General features: G+C 41.1%; 1 protein-coding gene across 4 annotated transcripts in view; it reads left to right on the plus strand.

Moving 5' to 3' along the window:
• LOC142395804 (ankyrin-3-like) overlaps positions 1-14,473 on the plus strand; it is a 154,677-nt gene that overhangs the window by 81,640 nt on the left and 58,564 nt on the right. For 2 of the 4 annotated variants that reach the window (XM_075478476.1, XM_075478477.1), the window contains 10 exons: positions 125-322; positions 560-658; positions 1,042-1,140; positions 1,257-1,355; positions 1,482-1,577; positions 4,161-4,233; positions 8,486-8,609; positions 12,038-12,140; positions 12,896-12,946; positions 13,588-13,697. In XM_075478476.1, coding sequence (XP_075334591.1) covers positions 125-322; positions 560-658; positions 1,042-1,140; positions 1,257-1,355; positions 1,482-1,577; positions 4,161-4,233; positions 8,486-8,609; positions 12,038-12,140; positions 12,896-12,946; positions 13,588-13,697 — 1,052 coding nt within the window. The other 2 variants (XM_075478475.1, XM_075478478.1) reach the window with 2 other exon arrangements.

Here is a 14,473-nt window from a genome sequence, read left to right on the forward strand (position 1 = left end):
ACTCTGACCATAAACCTAACCGGGCATTTTGGAATGACAATGAAATAGATCAAAACATGCAACAGCTGTCAAATGCAAAGAATTGATCGAACTCTAACCTCTGCTTCTCTTTTGCCTACCCCAGAATGGCTACACACCTCTCCATATTGCTGCCAAAAAGAACCAAATGGACATTGGGACCACATTGCTGGAGTATGGTGCCGATACCAATGCAGTGACGCGACAAGGCATCAGCCCCATTCACTTGGCAGCCCAGGAGGGCAGCGTGGACCTCGTGTCCCTGCTGCTGGCCAAGAAGGCTAACGTCAATGTGTGCAATAAGGTAAAGCACAGCACTTTTTCTTTATTTAACACTCTGCTCTCAAATGAAGACGTTGCTTACACACCCGGCATGCAGTCTATTGCTGTAGATGGCCCCTCGACCAGGTAGAAAAGCTGATAGTTTTTTTTAAAAACCTCCTGCTTTCTGACAGAGATGTGTTTTCATCTTGTTATTTTCTCCCACCTGAACATATTTATGCATTCACTCGTGTTGTGTGTGTACTTTCATCTTATACAGAGTGGACTTACACCACTGCACTTAGCAGCTCAGGAAGATAAGGTCAATGTTGCAGAAGTTCTCCTCAACAATGGGGCTGATGTAAACCCACAAACAAAGGTAAAGCTTTCTCAGCTAGCACCCACAGACAGATACACATGCAAAAGATGTAGTTAAAGCTTAATGCACCCACTTCACTGTATTTGTGTTTGTCTCTTTATTTGAATGAGATAATTCTGTAAAAAATACTCTCACACACTCTTGTCTGCAATCATCTATCATCTAAATGAAGAAGTGATATCTGAGTGGATGGTGTTCATGTCTTTAAGGATGTGCCTCACACTGCAGCAAACACACATGGACACACACATTCTGTCATATTAAGCGGCACGGCGCTCGCAAAAGGTCATTAATCAGGGTATGTTACTAACTCTCCCTCTTCTTGTTATCTTCTTGCCTTTTTATGTCTGTGCCTTGTCCTCTATCTACCGTCCTTCATGTAGATGGGTTACACTCCACTACATGTGGCTTGCCACTATGGCAATGCAAAGATGGTGAACTTCCTGCAGCAAAACCACGCGAGAGTAAATGGCAAAACAAAGGTAGAAAAACAAACACAAAGTACACATTTTGTATTACTACATAAGTAAAGATCTTCCTGTATTAACATATTTTTTTTTCCAGGACTAACTATAATTGTGTCTGTGTCTCTGTCTAGAATGGTTACACTCCTCTACACCAAGCAGCTCAGCAGGGCCACACCCATATCGTCAACCTGCTGCTTCAGCACGGAGCCTCAGCCAACGAGCTCACCATGGTGAGTTCGCAATCACACTGACACAAATACACGCTTTCCAACAGAGCCGAAGCTGTTACTGCGTATGTGTTAGTGTGTTTTGTGCCCTTCCTGTGACTAACTTCCTCTTTGTCGTTCACTGCCCAGAACGGGAACACTGCCCTATCCATCGCCCGTCGTCTTGGGTACATCTCTGTGGTGGACACTCTGAGGCCCATGACGGATGAAAACCTGACCACAATGGTGAGACAATGTCTTCCTCTCAACAACATTCTCATCAAGTGTTGTACGCAAGCAAGCAAGCAAAGTTTATTTATATAGCACCTTTCACAGATAAGAATCACAAAGTGCTCCACAATAAAACATAAATGAAAACTAAGACAACACAAGTTGATAAAATGAATAAATAAATTAGCAAAAACACAAAAGAAAAACAATAAATCCCTCGTCTAACTAAAAGCCTGTTTAAACAGCCAAGTCTTCAGCTGCTTTTTAAACACGTCAACAGATTTTAGGCAGTGGAGCGGGAGGGCAATCTGGGTGCCACTGCTTGAAAGGAGCAGTCCCTCGCGTTTTAAAACGGTTGCGGGGAACAACTAGTAATCTCTGATCTGATTACTTCAGACTACGGTTGGGAGCATGATGGTGAATCCTATCAGAGACCATCTGACCATGCAAAAATCTAAAAAAGAAGTACCAACATTTTTAAATTAATATTGAAATTATTGGCCTGTAGTAGAGAAGATTTGAAGAAAGAGAAGGCTTGCCAGACGAGCTATAAACAAGGATACGCCGGTGTACGCTTTAAGCACATTTTTTTTGGCACCTGTGACATCTGAAGAGGGTGTTCCTTGTGTATCCTACACTATAAATTTAGTGTAAATATGTACATTGTTACAAACAGATTTAATGCTCATCTGACAGAAATATCTAAATACAGCTGTTTGATGCAACAAAACAGATGTTAGGTGATACAGCTGTCACACGCCATGTTTTGTTGATGGCAATTTAAGAGGACAGCTCTGAAGCAAAGACATCTCCTTTTGTTAAATGCCTCTTATAAGTGCTGCCCAAGTGCACTCATACTTAACCCAAGTTTATTTAAGTAATAATTCCAGCATCATGGCAGTTGATCCAAAATGACATAATCTGGTCCATCAATAATCTTATGCTCTGTTTATACTTATAGATATATACACAAACAGTCAAAAGCTTCTGCTTAAGTCCAAATGTCTGCTGACTTTTAAGTATCTCAATAACATATGGTCCAGACACTTTTGTGTTTGTGTGCAGTAAGACATCAATCATTATCCTGTCGCAAACAACAGCACTAATAGTATTCTATTGTAAACCTTAAGGCAGAAGAGTAGAAATATACAAATAACCATCACAACCATATGAAACTAACATCACTGCTATCAATCTACATCCACTTGGACATTTGAAAGGGGTGTTTGTTTGTTTTTTTCTAATTGACTGAAATTATATTAGTTATCAAAGCCTGAAGCTGAAATTAATTACATGATGGAATTTCTGACTTTCTGGGGAAAAATGCTTGAATATTGTGATATTCCTTAAATATTTCAAGCATTACATTGAATTGTGTCTCATTTAAAGTATTATCGTTTTGAGATATTTTGAATGTTGATGTAGTTGCAAGTACAATCTACTACGTTTCTGTAGTATCTAAGTTTTAAGAGCCACCTTACAGAGAGTATTGCATCTTGCAGGCACATGGAATGACTCAAAGTTTGTATCTTGTTACCTGTGTGAACACATGTTTGTTGTTGTTGACGCAGAACATTTGCTGTTTGCTACGGTATTTTTTAGAAAAGTCATTTTAAGTGTGAGTGTGAGCAGCTATACTTAAACAAACTGCACGACTGTCACTTTACCCAAATCAAAACTTGGCCAGTCAGCCAGCGGAATGCTGTAAATGGAGCGAGTGTGTGAATACTGCAAATCAGCTGGCAACTCAGTCAGTCACGCTGTGTCACATGTGTGAAGTTGTCCTGATTAGGAGACAGAGAGAGGGCTTAGATTGAAGCTTAAGGTTTCTCCTCATTTAGCTTAGGTTACTAACAGTGATCCTATCAACCCATGTGTGTAAGGAGGGAAAGAGGTGAGGAAAACCAACAGAAAAAGAGACAGTGGGATGAAGAGTTAACAGGAGGAAGAGGTTGCTAAGGATTCAGCAGCACAGGGGTGCAACTGAAAGATCAAGGACATTTCTTTACTGTGTAGAGACTTCTGCTGTTGTTTATGTCTTATGAATCCTCATTTGATATTTGGTGGTTAGTTATGTGGGTTCAAAAGGCCTAATATACAAAGTCTTTACCTCTTGCTGTAAAAGTGGCCAGGGCCTCTTTTAAAGTCAGTGTAGGGAAATATATGTACAGATTTCAATTTGAACCTGTCACTTTAACAGATGCCTGAGCTTCAGGTGTTTCTATTTACAAGTACACTAAATAACATTCAACGTATTCTTCTGGATTTTTTCGTGGAAAATCCCTGTATTGTTTTTCTCTCCGCTCACTGAACAGTTAGCTGAAGGGAACTTGTGTTTTTGAGTGCTGTAAAAATACAAGGAAGCATTCTTTTAAGGTTCAGGTTTCGTCTGTCATGATGAGTAGCTGTGCAGCAGTGAATTAAAACATCTCTTATGTCATAGTTTGATATCAACATTGAGCATTAGAACATTAGATTTTTCATGTAATTCAATATGAACAAAAATACAACAACACTGTAGCTCAGAGCTATTAATTTACAACTGGTTTAAAGGTTGTCCCAAATTAAGTACTTTTTGTACATGTGTCATATTTGCAGAGTGCATCAGAAAAACACAAAATCAATGTCCCAGAGACCATGAATGAGTTCCTTGACATGTCAGATGATGAAGGTATGTGAAAACTATCTCCTTTTTCTCATTTCCATACACTGAGTCCTGAAAATGAATTAATGGATGATTATTGGACTTATTTTAATCATGAGTTTGTTGCATAGTGTCCATTAACTGTGTTTCATTTTCATTAACATGTGCATGATTCATTGTATATGTATCCAAATCACACAGTTCGGGCAAATGTGCCAGAGATTCTCAAAGAGGAGTCTTTTTCAGATTTTGATGAAGGTATTTGTCATCAGTTTCAAGCTGCTGTTCTCTTGTTTGTCTGCTTTCCTTTAGCATAACGCATATCAGCAGAGCCCCCCTGCTTAGAGCTACCTCTCAAACCTTTGCAATACTACCATTTAGCTTTGCTTTTCGTTTTAATTTGGATGTCAGATTTTATTAACAGCCATATCTCATACGTTTTTAGTTTTCATGAGTGCTGTGTTTTCTTTTTCTTTTTTATAATTGTAAGCTCTGTTAATCATGCTTATAATAAAGCTACTCGCAGGCAAGGGGAGGATCAGACAGAGCAATTATTCTCTTCTTCCTGATGTGTTTACTTCACTTCATTATCAGAGTCTCCGCTAATGCCGTTTTATTTCAGGAAAATCATCAGCAAACATTAAATTCTGTTGAGTTTGAGTCTTTAACCCAGTAGGACCTGTTTCTGTTGGCAAACTGATACTGCTGATCTGTTTGGCTGCAAAACACTTTTTTTTCTTTTCTTTTTAACTACGGTAAATTTCATGCTGTCTGATTCTCCCCATCAAAGACACTTTCTTAAGTTTCATCCAAACATGTAGTGAGAAAATGAAAACAAGGTTAGTGTAACTCTTTTTATCATTCAGATGACGGGCTGTGAAGAGAACTAAACTTGTTTCTGTGTGTAAAACTGATTACAACACATCTGCAGTTGCATGGATAGCTGTAGAATAGCTGCTGTAGCTCTGCAGAGCCAAGTTTACAGAGTAAGTCGCATTGTTTTGAGCTGCCCACTTCAGTCCTCCGCACTTTGTTTTGGAACCACAGAGCCAACATGCTTGTAAAATTGATGAGCTCGTTCATGGGCTGTTGCTTAGAGGACAGTCGGGGGGGGTGTGGAGTTTCTTTGCCAGGTGATACAGCTCGACTCAACTTGCATATCAAGTGATTGTGAATGAGTTTGTTCTGTAGCTTTATGCTGAATATCCTCATTGGCTTAGTGTGCTACCACTGCTATGCTCGAATTATAAATAAGAGGATGTATGTTCTGGGGCTGCACATAAACTGTTTATACAGTGTACATAATTCATCAGCTGTGAACTTGTGCTGTGTGGCCTTGATGGTCGCATAGCAGCAGGACCAGACTGGCTTCAGTTAGCTGTTGCCTCCTTCACTCCTTTGTCTTCGTAAGATGTTTTCCTCTGTGTGCGTGTATGTGTGTTTAAAGGACTTAGGAAGAGGGGACTCTCAACAACTCTTTCTAATCCCATATGAGGGAATCCTGTTAAACTGCAGGATGGACTGACTCTTACAAGTCACTGTAGTCTCTGGCTGTTTTGTGTTTGTGTGGTTTGCATGCACATATCATGCTTTCTCCACACTTCTGTGGCCACTAACTGCAATGTCTATGGAAAAAAGAAAACTGAACTTGTTGTTCTCCTCAGCTCAGAGTTTACTTAAGAGTACAGTATCTCTAATTTGGATGTCATACAGGATATTAGCACAGCTGGCTCTTGTCTGCCTCTTGCATAATTGCTCATGAATTCACTTTTTCTTGTGCAAGTGTTCTGGTGGGTGCAACATTTAGAGGGAACAACTAGACAGAGTTGTTGCTTAATATTATGGGATGGCAAATGCAGTCTCACAGAAGAAGAAAAGACAGAGGCTGTGCATTGAGCGTTTTCTTCTTATCCACTCACTGTCCTCTCCAGTGAGATTCCTAGATATTTGCTTGCAGTGACGCTACTCACCCAGAGTTTGTTATGGTTGCTGTTGAGCTGGGGACGCACGGAGACTTACTCCCTCTTTTAAAATCCAACGAGATGAGCTTTCCCTGAGCCGCATGCAGGAGAATTAACCCCGCTGTGGCCACCTAAGTCAGATGGCTTTGACTTCTAATGTTTCTGCTCGCTCCAAATTTGCAGCGAGAAGACGCCAAAAAGAGTTTGGTGTTTGAATTTTATTTCTCAGCACAGAATAAGCGGCAGAGATGCGCGCAGCGGCTACAAAACGCGCAACTTGGTTGGAGTGGAGTTAAGAACTTGAGGTGAGGAGAGGGCAACTTTTCCCATCAGCACAAGAAGAACTGAATGGATTTGGCTACTTGATCGTCTCAAATTCTCTCTGGATTTTCCTAATCTGAAGACGTTTTGCGAGTCATTCGGAGAAAAACAGAAATCGCTGAAAGGATATAAGCAGGGTAGTGATCAATATGGCTGCGCTGGAAAAAGGTAAGTCGTTTGGGCATTAACGCGAGTTTGAGGGGCCGATGTGATGAAGTTATGGGCGAATCGATGACAGACAGGGAAGTGAAGTGAAAGCCAAAGGCAAATGTCAACACTCATTATGATTTTAAGGATATATTTAGCCAAACTATACTTAGTTTTCTGTAACTTAATGGAGACAGTGGTTCAGATCATTTTTTAAATTCTAATTTTGTGCATGTGTTGTTTAAGTGAAAGACAAATAGGATACTTTGTAATCCAGTAGATGCTTGATCTTAAAATACAGGCAAAAAAACAGGGGGGTATTTATATGTGTGTGTGTGTCGAGGGTGAGTTTGCGAGCTTGAATGGGACCGTAGGTTTTATTGTAGCTGCGGGAAGCCGATTGTTTCTCAGTTGTGTCAAGTCAGATAGAAACGGCTGGAAAAACACAGGAAGTTCAGCTGTCAGTTTTACCATCACAATAAAATCAGGTTATAGCGCAACCGTCTGTTTTAGTGCAATCTGTGGTGGACTGTTTTGCTTATTATTATTTTTTTTTCCTTTGTGGAGTTTTGGAAACTGATGGCACATTTTAAACACAACGCAACAATGTTGGACTGCCAAACATTAGACTGGGAAGTTCAGTTAAGCTTTTTTCTTTGTAAAAAGCCGAAGATCAATTTTTTTTCTTCTGTCTATGGGTCTTGGAGTAGTTTTGTTTTCCTTTTATGTCTTGATAATAAAACTATCTTAAATATATTCCAGCACATCATTTGCTTAACAATCACTATTATTTGTTTTTTTTCTTGTAAAAAAAAAAAACACTGTGGTGGAACGAGCCAAAAAAAATGTTGTTTTCATCTCACTGTTTTAGAAATGAATAGTATGAAATGCACTAGACTTGCAGTAATTGTGCACATCCAACAGTTTCTGTAGACCTTTAAAACACAATGTTTTTCTAGTAGTTTTTCCTTGCCTAAAATAATGGTCGCTTTACATGCAGCTCGCTCAGTAGAAAATTGTTTGTTACTTGTACACTAACGAGTAAATATGGCAAATAAGCGGGCCTAGCTGTCTGATGAATTGGTGTTTTTGCCTCAGTTATGGGAGGTTTATCGCAGTCATTTGTTTGAACTGCTGCCGCTACTGGTTTTATTTTGAAATTCGACACCGGAAACAATTGCATCTTGTGTCATCTACCTTGATGACGGTCTTGGTGTCTGATCGGAGTGCGGCAGTACTGAAGGCAGGGGGAGGGGCTGCGGTGCAGGAGCAGAGTGTTGCAGGCAGGACAGAGCCGGACATGAGGGAGAAGGGGAAGCACTACAGCCGCTCTGGCGGCTATGTTGACCGGCGTGTCATCGTCCACCGGTCCGCCGATCGAGGTGCGGTGCGGTTCTGAAGTTTCTGCACATTCATTGCTTATTGGGCTTCATTGCTTTTGGTGGCTGTGCTCTGTCTTTGAATGGCGTGAAAGGAGCTGCGTTTGGTTTTACAAGGGAGCTCCAGATATACCGCAAAGTGGCTTTAGTGCTGCCTCCAAATGGCATTTTATCTTGTAAGAAGTGCTACAGCATCTGCGCAGCTGAGCATTTCACCCCGTTGTGCCACGATCAGATTTATAGGTGAAATGAAAAGTTGCGCTGGGCCACGTTCTCGCAGTGATGTTTGGGCTTAACAACGGAGTGCAGATAATTATCTAAGGCCCTCTCTAAGTACTGTAATTAAATATGAGGGAGGCTGATGTTGGTATTGAGGGCTTGTTTTCTTTGCCGGGGTGCCGCATCGCCTCTCTCGCCCGGATTGGCCCTTGAAGTTAACAGGACGATGTTATGATTTCATCCCTCCACCAGGTGAGGATGCAATGACCGGTGACACGGACAAATACCTGCGGCCTCAGGACCTCAAAGAGCTTGGAGATGACTCTCTCCCTCAGGAGGGCTACATGGGCTTCAGCATAGGAGCCCGCTCAGCCAGGTAGGCACCTGCCATTCAGATCAAGCCTCTATTTATTTGACTGTACCAGGTGACTGTATCACCACTGACGCTGTGATCATCTTAAGCATATAGATTTATGATGTCATGTCAGATATGCCATATATGGGTGTATAGGGGTGTTTGTTTGGAGAAGATATCCAATGTGCAATCACTCCTCCAGAGTAACAGAAGCCACCAGAGAAGGTAGCTGGAAAGTTGCCATAGTTCTACTGATTCAACCCGACAAAATGATTCAGCGTTTTGTGTGACCTCATTCAAAACCAGGCAAAAACTGCAAATGGTTCATAGAGTAGGAGCAGAAACATAAGCTGTTTCTTTGAGCGAACAGATGCACAACTGGACAGCCACAGTTTCAAATAGTGGACAAAGTGTGTGGTGGAAAACTGGCAGGCTGCAGTGAAAACACATCAGTGTATTGTGGCCACAGTGACAGATGGTAGATGCACTGTGATGGCTGGACTGATAAAAACAACCAGGATAACTGTGGCAGGAAGCTGCTAACATCAGCAAGGCACCACAAACAGGGGAAACGCTGAAATAGATCGAGAGATTCCACGTAAACAAGTTTGTTTGATGGGTTGATACTTACTGGAAAAAATATTTACAAACACGATATTTACCACACTAAACGGTTTGAATTTTGATTTATTTGCGTGCTTATCTTTACATTTGAAAGTATCATTATTGTTGATGATTGGCTGCTATGCTAGCAATCAAAGAGACCGTGGATACATCTTTGGTTTATTTTTGTGCCAATTATTTCGGTGTTATTCCACTGTTTTTCATAACTGCATCTACTTTAACAGAACTGTTTGTAGGCTGCAAGCAATATGAAAACTGTTGGCATTTCTCTTCACAGGAGTGTGAATGTTGTGAAATATATCAAATGATGTATTGATTAGTTTGTGTATAATGCTGTGCAAGTTCTTTGCTTTTCTTTCTTTTCTGTTTGTGACATCGACATTGCATGGTTTGCTTTTATTGGGCTCCGTGCACATAGGCACTCATATAAACCTAGAAAATATTGTGCCTAGTTGTTACCCAACCATGCAAAAGCACAGCATCAATGTCATACGGTTAAAAGAAAAAGCCACATCATGCGCAAATGTCTTCCAAATGCTTTGCTTCTCACTTTTCTATTTTGTTCTTCTTCTTGTTTTCCTGCGCCCTCTCCATCATTCTAGCCCTAGAATCAGGTAAGGAAAGAGTAGTAGTTGTAGTTGTAGTCGTAGAAGTAGGAAACATTAGTTCTGAATTGTGTCTCTCCCTCGTCACCCCAGATCTGAACCCCAGCCCTGCACCCATAAAACCTCCAACCCAAACCACAAGTCATTTATTGCACACTGTTGTCATTAAGTGTTCCCGTTTCTCTGATTGTGACGGCAGATTTGTCACATTATTGGTGTTGGATTTTGAGATTGTGATTCCCATTTTAGCTGATCAACATTCACCTCATTTTCCCATCAGTCTAACAGAAACCACCATGTGTGCAATTTGAAAGTGAATTTTTTCCTTTTTTATGCAGGTGTGAGTAAAGAAGCAGCCGTGCTGCAAATGAGAGGGGAAAAAAACAGCATTTGTTTATTGTGTCACATTTTCTTCAGTTTGGGTTGTGTGGACTAATCTCCCTAACTTTTTCAATGTGGCTTGTTCTAATTTGACAATATATGTTGGAGCGCCACTAAGTGTAACTTCCAGGGATCAAACACGTCATTGTTCTGATTATCCACCTCTCTTGTACCCCTCTGTCTGCATGTTAGTAATTGGAAACGGCCAGAATTGTTCCGGATGGTTTGTTAAATAATGGTTTGCAGAGATGGAAAGATTACAGCCTGATTTAGATATTCACACGTATTCAGATGCATTCATGAAACCCTCGCACGGATGCACAATGACTCATTTGTTAATAGTTATCTTTGTGAGTCCACACCCATATGGCAGCTTAAAACCATCAGACCACTGACATGGAGATATTAAATAGAAAAAGGGGAAGTGTAGTTTACAGTGAGTCAAACTGGGTTATCACCAGTAAAATAAATGGAGTGGCGCGAAAAGAGGAAGGAAGGTGACAGAGAAGGAAAACGGCATTGTGTGTGTACAATAAAGGACTTAGTGTACGGCACGGTATAGTCACAACTTGAACCTGACGTGGTGATAGAAGAGCATTAAGAAGAAGAGTCACAGACAGAAATAGATCACTGACAACACTGATGGGAAAAGATTAATGTCTGGGGAGGAGAAGAGGATGGACAGAATGAGAAAGAGGAGGAAGCTGTGAAGAACAAATAGGGTCCGGAGGAGAACAGAGGGGTGAAGGGTGGGGGGTTGGGTGGCGTGGGGGGCTGCCATGCCAGCGAGTCCATTCAGTCTGTTCAGAGTTGCTTGGTAACTTCGATGGGGTAGGCAGGCACTGCTGAATAAAGGGCTTCTCTCTGTGCTGAATAGTGTGCCCACTCAAACCCGCTGAGCTCTGCAATTTCTCCCCCTCGCTTCCCCCTTTGCGCTTTCGCACATGGTGCATCAATACACACATACAGTATTCAGTCAGAGGAAATACAGCACAGAGTTGTCAGTCTTGTTTCTGGGTATTAAACCGTTTTTCAAGTCGCTCATCGTGCATAAACATGCGGAAATACTGTTCTCGTGTGTGACATAACGCTTAAAAACGTGCATTCACACATGTTTGGGTTTTCTACACTGATCGAATCCCTGTAGCAAAAACAGCACAAGAAAAAAACCTGAAAGGAATCTACAGCACTGCATTGAGGCTGCAAAAATAAGCACACGTCACTGCACGCAGCCATAAAGCAGACTGCAGCAAAGCAGATAGAAAAGACAGCATCCCCTTTTCGGGATTTTACTCCTCTGAAACAGTACCTGGTCAGCTCATCTTAGAAGAAAGCTTTGTTAGTTACTGAGAAGTGAGTTTAAAGTTGAATCTTCTTACTTTGCTATCTACACAATTTGTAAACTTTTCACTCTCACCTGCTGACCAAGTGCATACATGTACGATCTGCTGATCCATCATATTTTATCATTTAGACATTTTGTTACAAACACGTTCGTGATACACACTCAACACATCTTGTTATAGAAACTGTTTTTTGTCTGCCCACTTTTCATCTTTCTCTTCCTCTTTCCCTCTATCTCTTAATGCAAACAAACTGAGCTCACACTGACATTTCCATCTCTGAATAACCTGCTGCAGTATCTAAGCCTTGTTGAACTGCACACTCTTCCGCCTCTTTCTATTGTCCCTCTGACTACTGGACTCTCTGTCCAGTGAGTAAATCCCGTTTCCCTGGAGGTTGCATATAGTAATGGATTCCTTGCTTTTTGTTTTTGCCGTGTTCCCCTGCCCGTCACTTGTTGTTGCCCGTGGCGCTGGGTTGCATGGTAACCTGTAGCCTCCGCTCCTTCAGTTCGGATAGGTCCAACACGCTCAACCGGAGTTCCTTTGCACGAGACAGTATGATGATTGAGGAGATTTTGGCCCCCACTAAAGACACGGTAAGATCAAATTTATCTACATTGCCTTGCTTTAATCCTCTGTACTCAACATTTTTCTTTCTCTCAGCCCAATTTTGAACAGTTTCCTCCTTTGGTATTTTTAACTGCCCTCTAGCTTAAATGTGTTTTGTTTGTCAGAGTTCCTGGAGAATGTTTGATTTTTGTGTTCCGTCTTTATACCAGTGGCTTGATCATAACACAGGCTGGACTTATCAAAGCAGGGAGAGGGGTAGCTTAACTTTACACAAAGGACATAATGGATGTAGCATTAAAGCCATGTGAGTTTTTGCTAAGGTGTTAAGGTTGAGTACACAGCGCCTTGATGAAGAGTTTATTCAAACCTAAGGGCTTTCGAGGGCCCTTGTTGCTTCCTCGTGGAAAACTGCAGCGCGAGCTGCTCTGCAGAGCTCTTCTTGCCTGTCCATTGCTTGCACTGGTAGGCAGAAGCAAAGAGAGAAACTGTAGCTGTTTAAATTATAAACAAAAGCTTTGTTACCACCTATGGTTTTGATTTGAAGATAGCCACAATATCGCAAATAGTTTACAAACAAGTTTTGTACCTATAAACAGGTGTCACTGAACTACATCTACATGTAGCATTTATGTGTACATGGTTTGACTGTGGGATGGTCCCATATTCCAGGAGATAAAATATTGTTTTCTTTGATAGAAATCTGAACATGAGTATAATACCGTTACTTGACTGGACCACACAGTGCCCCCAACTTCTGAAATGTTTTTCTTCTCCCCCTAAGCTTCAAAGTGTCTGTAAAGACATTTCCTACTTGGTTGACCCACTCAATAAGGTATAAATGTTGATGGATGTCCATTTATATGCCAATTTGTTATTTTTAATCATTATCACAGAGGCTCAGATTCCATTTCTCTTGAGTTTTGTGTTTTTATATATTTGTTGGTTTTGGGTCTGTGCCATTCTCACGTCTTCATTACTGCTGTTTTTACCGCGTTGTCATTCCCATGCTCCTGTCAGTGCACACAACTACCATGAATTAATATTCTCATACATGACCTTTTGTCTATCTTTGTGCTTCATAATTGTTACTTGATATTTTTGCCCACATTTGATATATATTACTCTATTTCCTTTATCGTGTCTTTTCATCCCAACTGTAGTGAGGCCGGGAACAGTTTTAACCAATGAATAAAGGTTTTAATGGTCCATACCATCCATGACACTAGGGTCATGGAAACATGGAAGACGGTCATTTCTTTCCATACAGTGATTGATGTTGATGATTTCTTTCCTTTTGTTTTATTCCACTTTGCTCACTGGTTTGTCTGCTGTTGATCACACTTGTCTCTTTTCTCTCGACTTTTTGTTTCATATTCATCCTTGTTCTTCTGAATCCTTCACCACCCCCTCCCCCCTTCTTATTTCTTTTATTCTTTTTTGATTCACCTACATCCTTGGATCCTCTTTTTCCAGCACCTTGCTGTGACCAGAGACCACAGTTCGGAATGTATGCGGCGCTACAGCTGGACTCCGGACACCATGGACCATAGCCACAACACTGTGTCCAGCCCCATTCACTCTGGGTAAGCAAAGCTGTATTTCCTCATTGGGTCTGCTAAGATCCGTTCACCAGCATACGCAAGACTTAAGAGGCACATATGACGCATGCACATCCTCATAACAACTGCACAAACTCTCGTGTTGTTTTTTTGCTCTCCCTTCAAAGAGTCAATATTCAGCAAAGCTTGCAGCACTGATGCAGACGAAGTGTGGGGCTGTGGGATTTCTGCAGTGTTCCTACTTCACACATTGCATTATAGCAACACATTTCATCTGTTAAATCGTGTCGCACCACAAGCCTGGATACGTGGTCCAGAAGTCCCTCCATGTTCACTGGCACTGTGCTATTTTTGTCATTACAAAAACACACTACAGGCTCTGTGTGAGCTCATGACACGGTGGCTCATGTGTTTCATTTGGATAAACTGATAAAATGCTGCTTTCACGTCACATGCACACTTTGAATATCTGGCATCAAAGGGTAAAGTCTGCTTTAAATAAACAGCACTGTCTTTACATAGATCTTAACTGAAAATGTCTTTGGTGTTACTCTGAAATGAAATACTGGGATCTATTATGTCCAATTTTGGTAGTGTATTTCCTTCTTGACTCATTTCTTGTAATCACGTCTGTACGTGTAGATATTATGTTGCTCATTGTCATTTTTTGTCAGTCAGGCTTTCTTACTTATATGTATTCCTTGATTTATCCTCCTTTAGTTTTTCGTCATCTTTCATCTTCAGTAGACATTACAGATCCCAGGAGTGCTTGTGAAACCTTGATACTAAAACTAGGTTCT

This window comes from Odontesthes bonariensis, chromosome 2 (genome assembly GCF_027942865.1).
Source record: "Odontesthes bonariensis isolate fOdoBon6 chromosome 2, fOdoBon6.hap1, whole genome shotgun sequence".
In the NCBI taxonomy this organism is placed as follows: Eukaryota; Metazoa; Chordata; class Actinopteri; order Atheriniformes; family Atherinopsidae; genus Odontesthes; species Odontesthes bonariensis.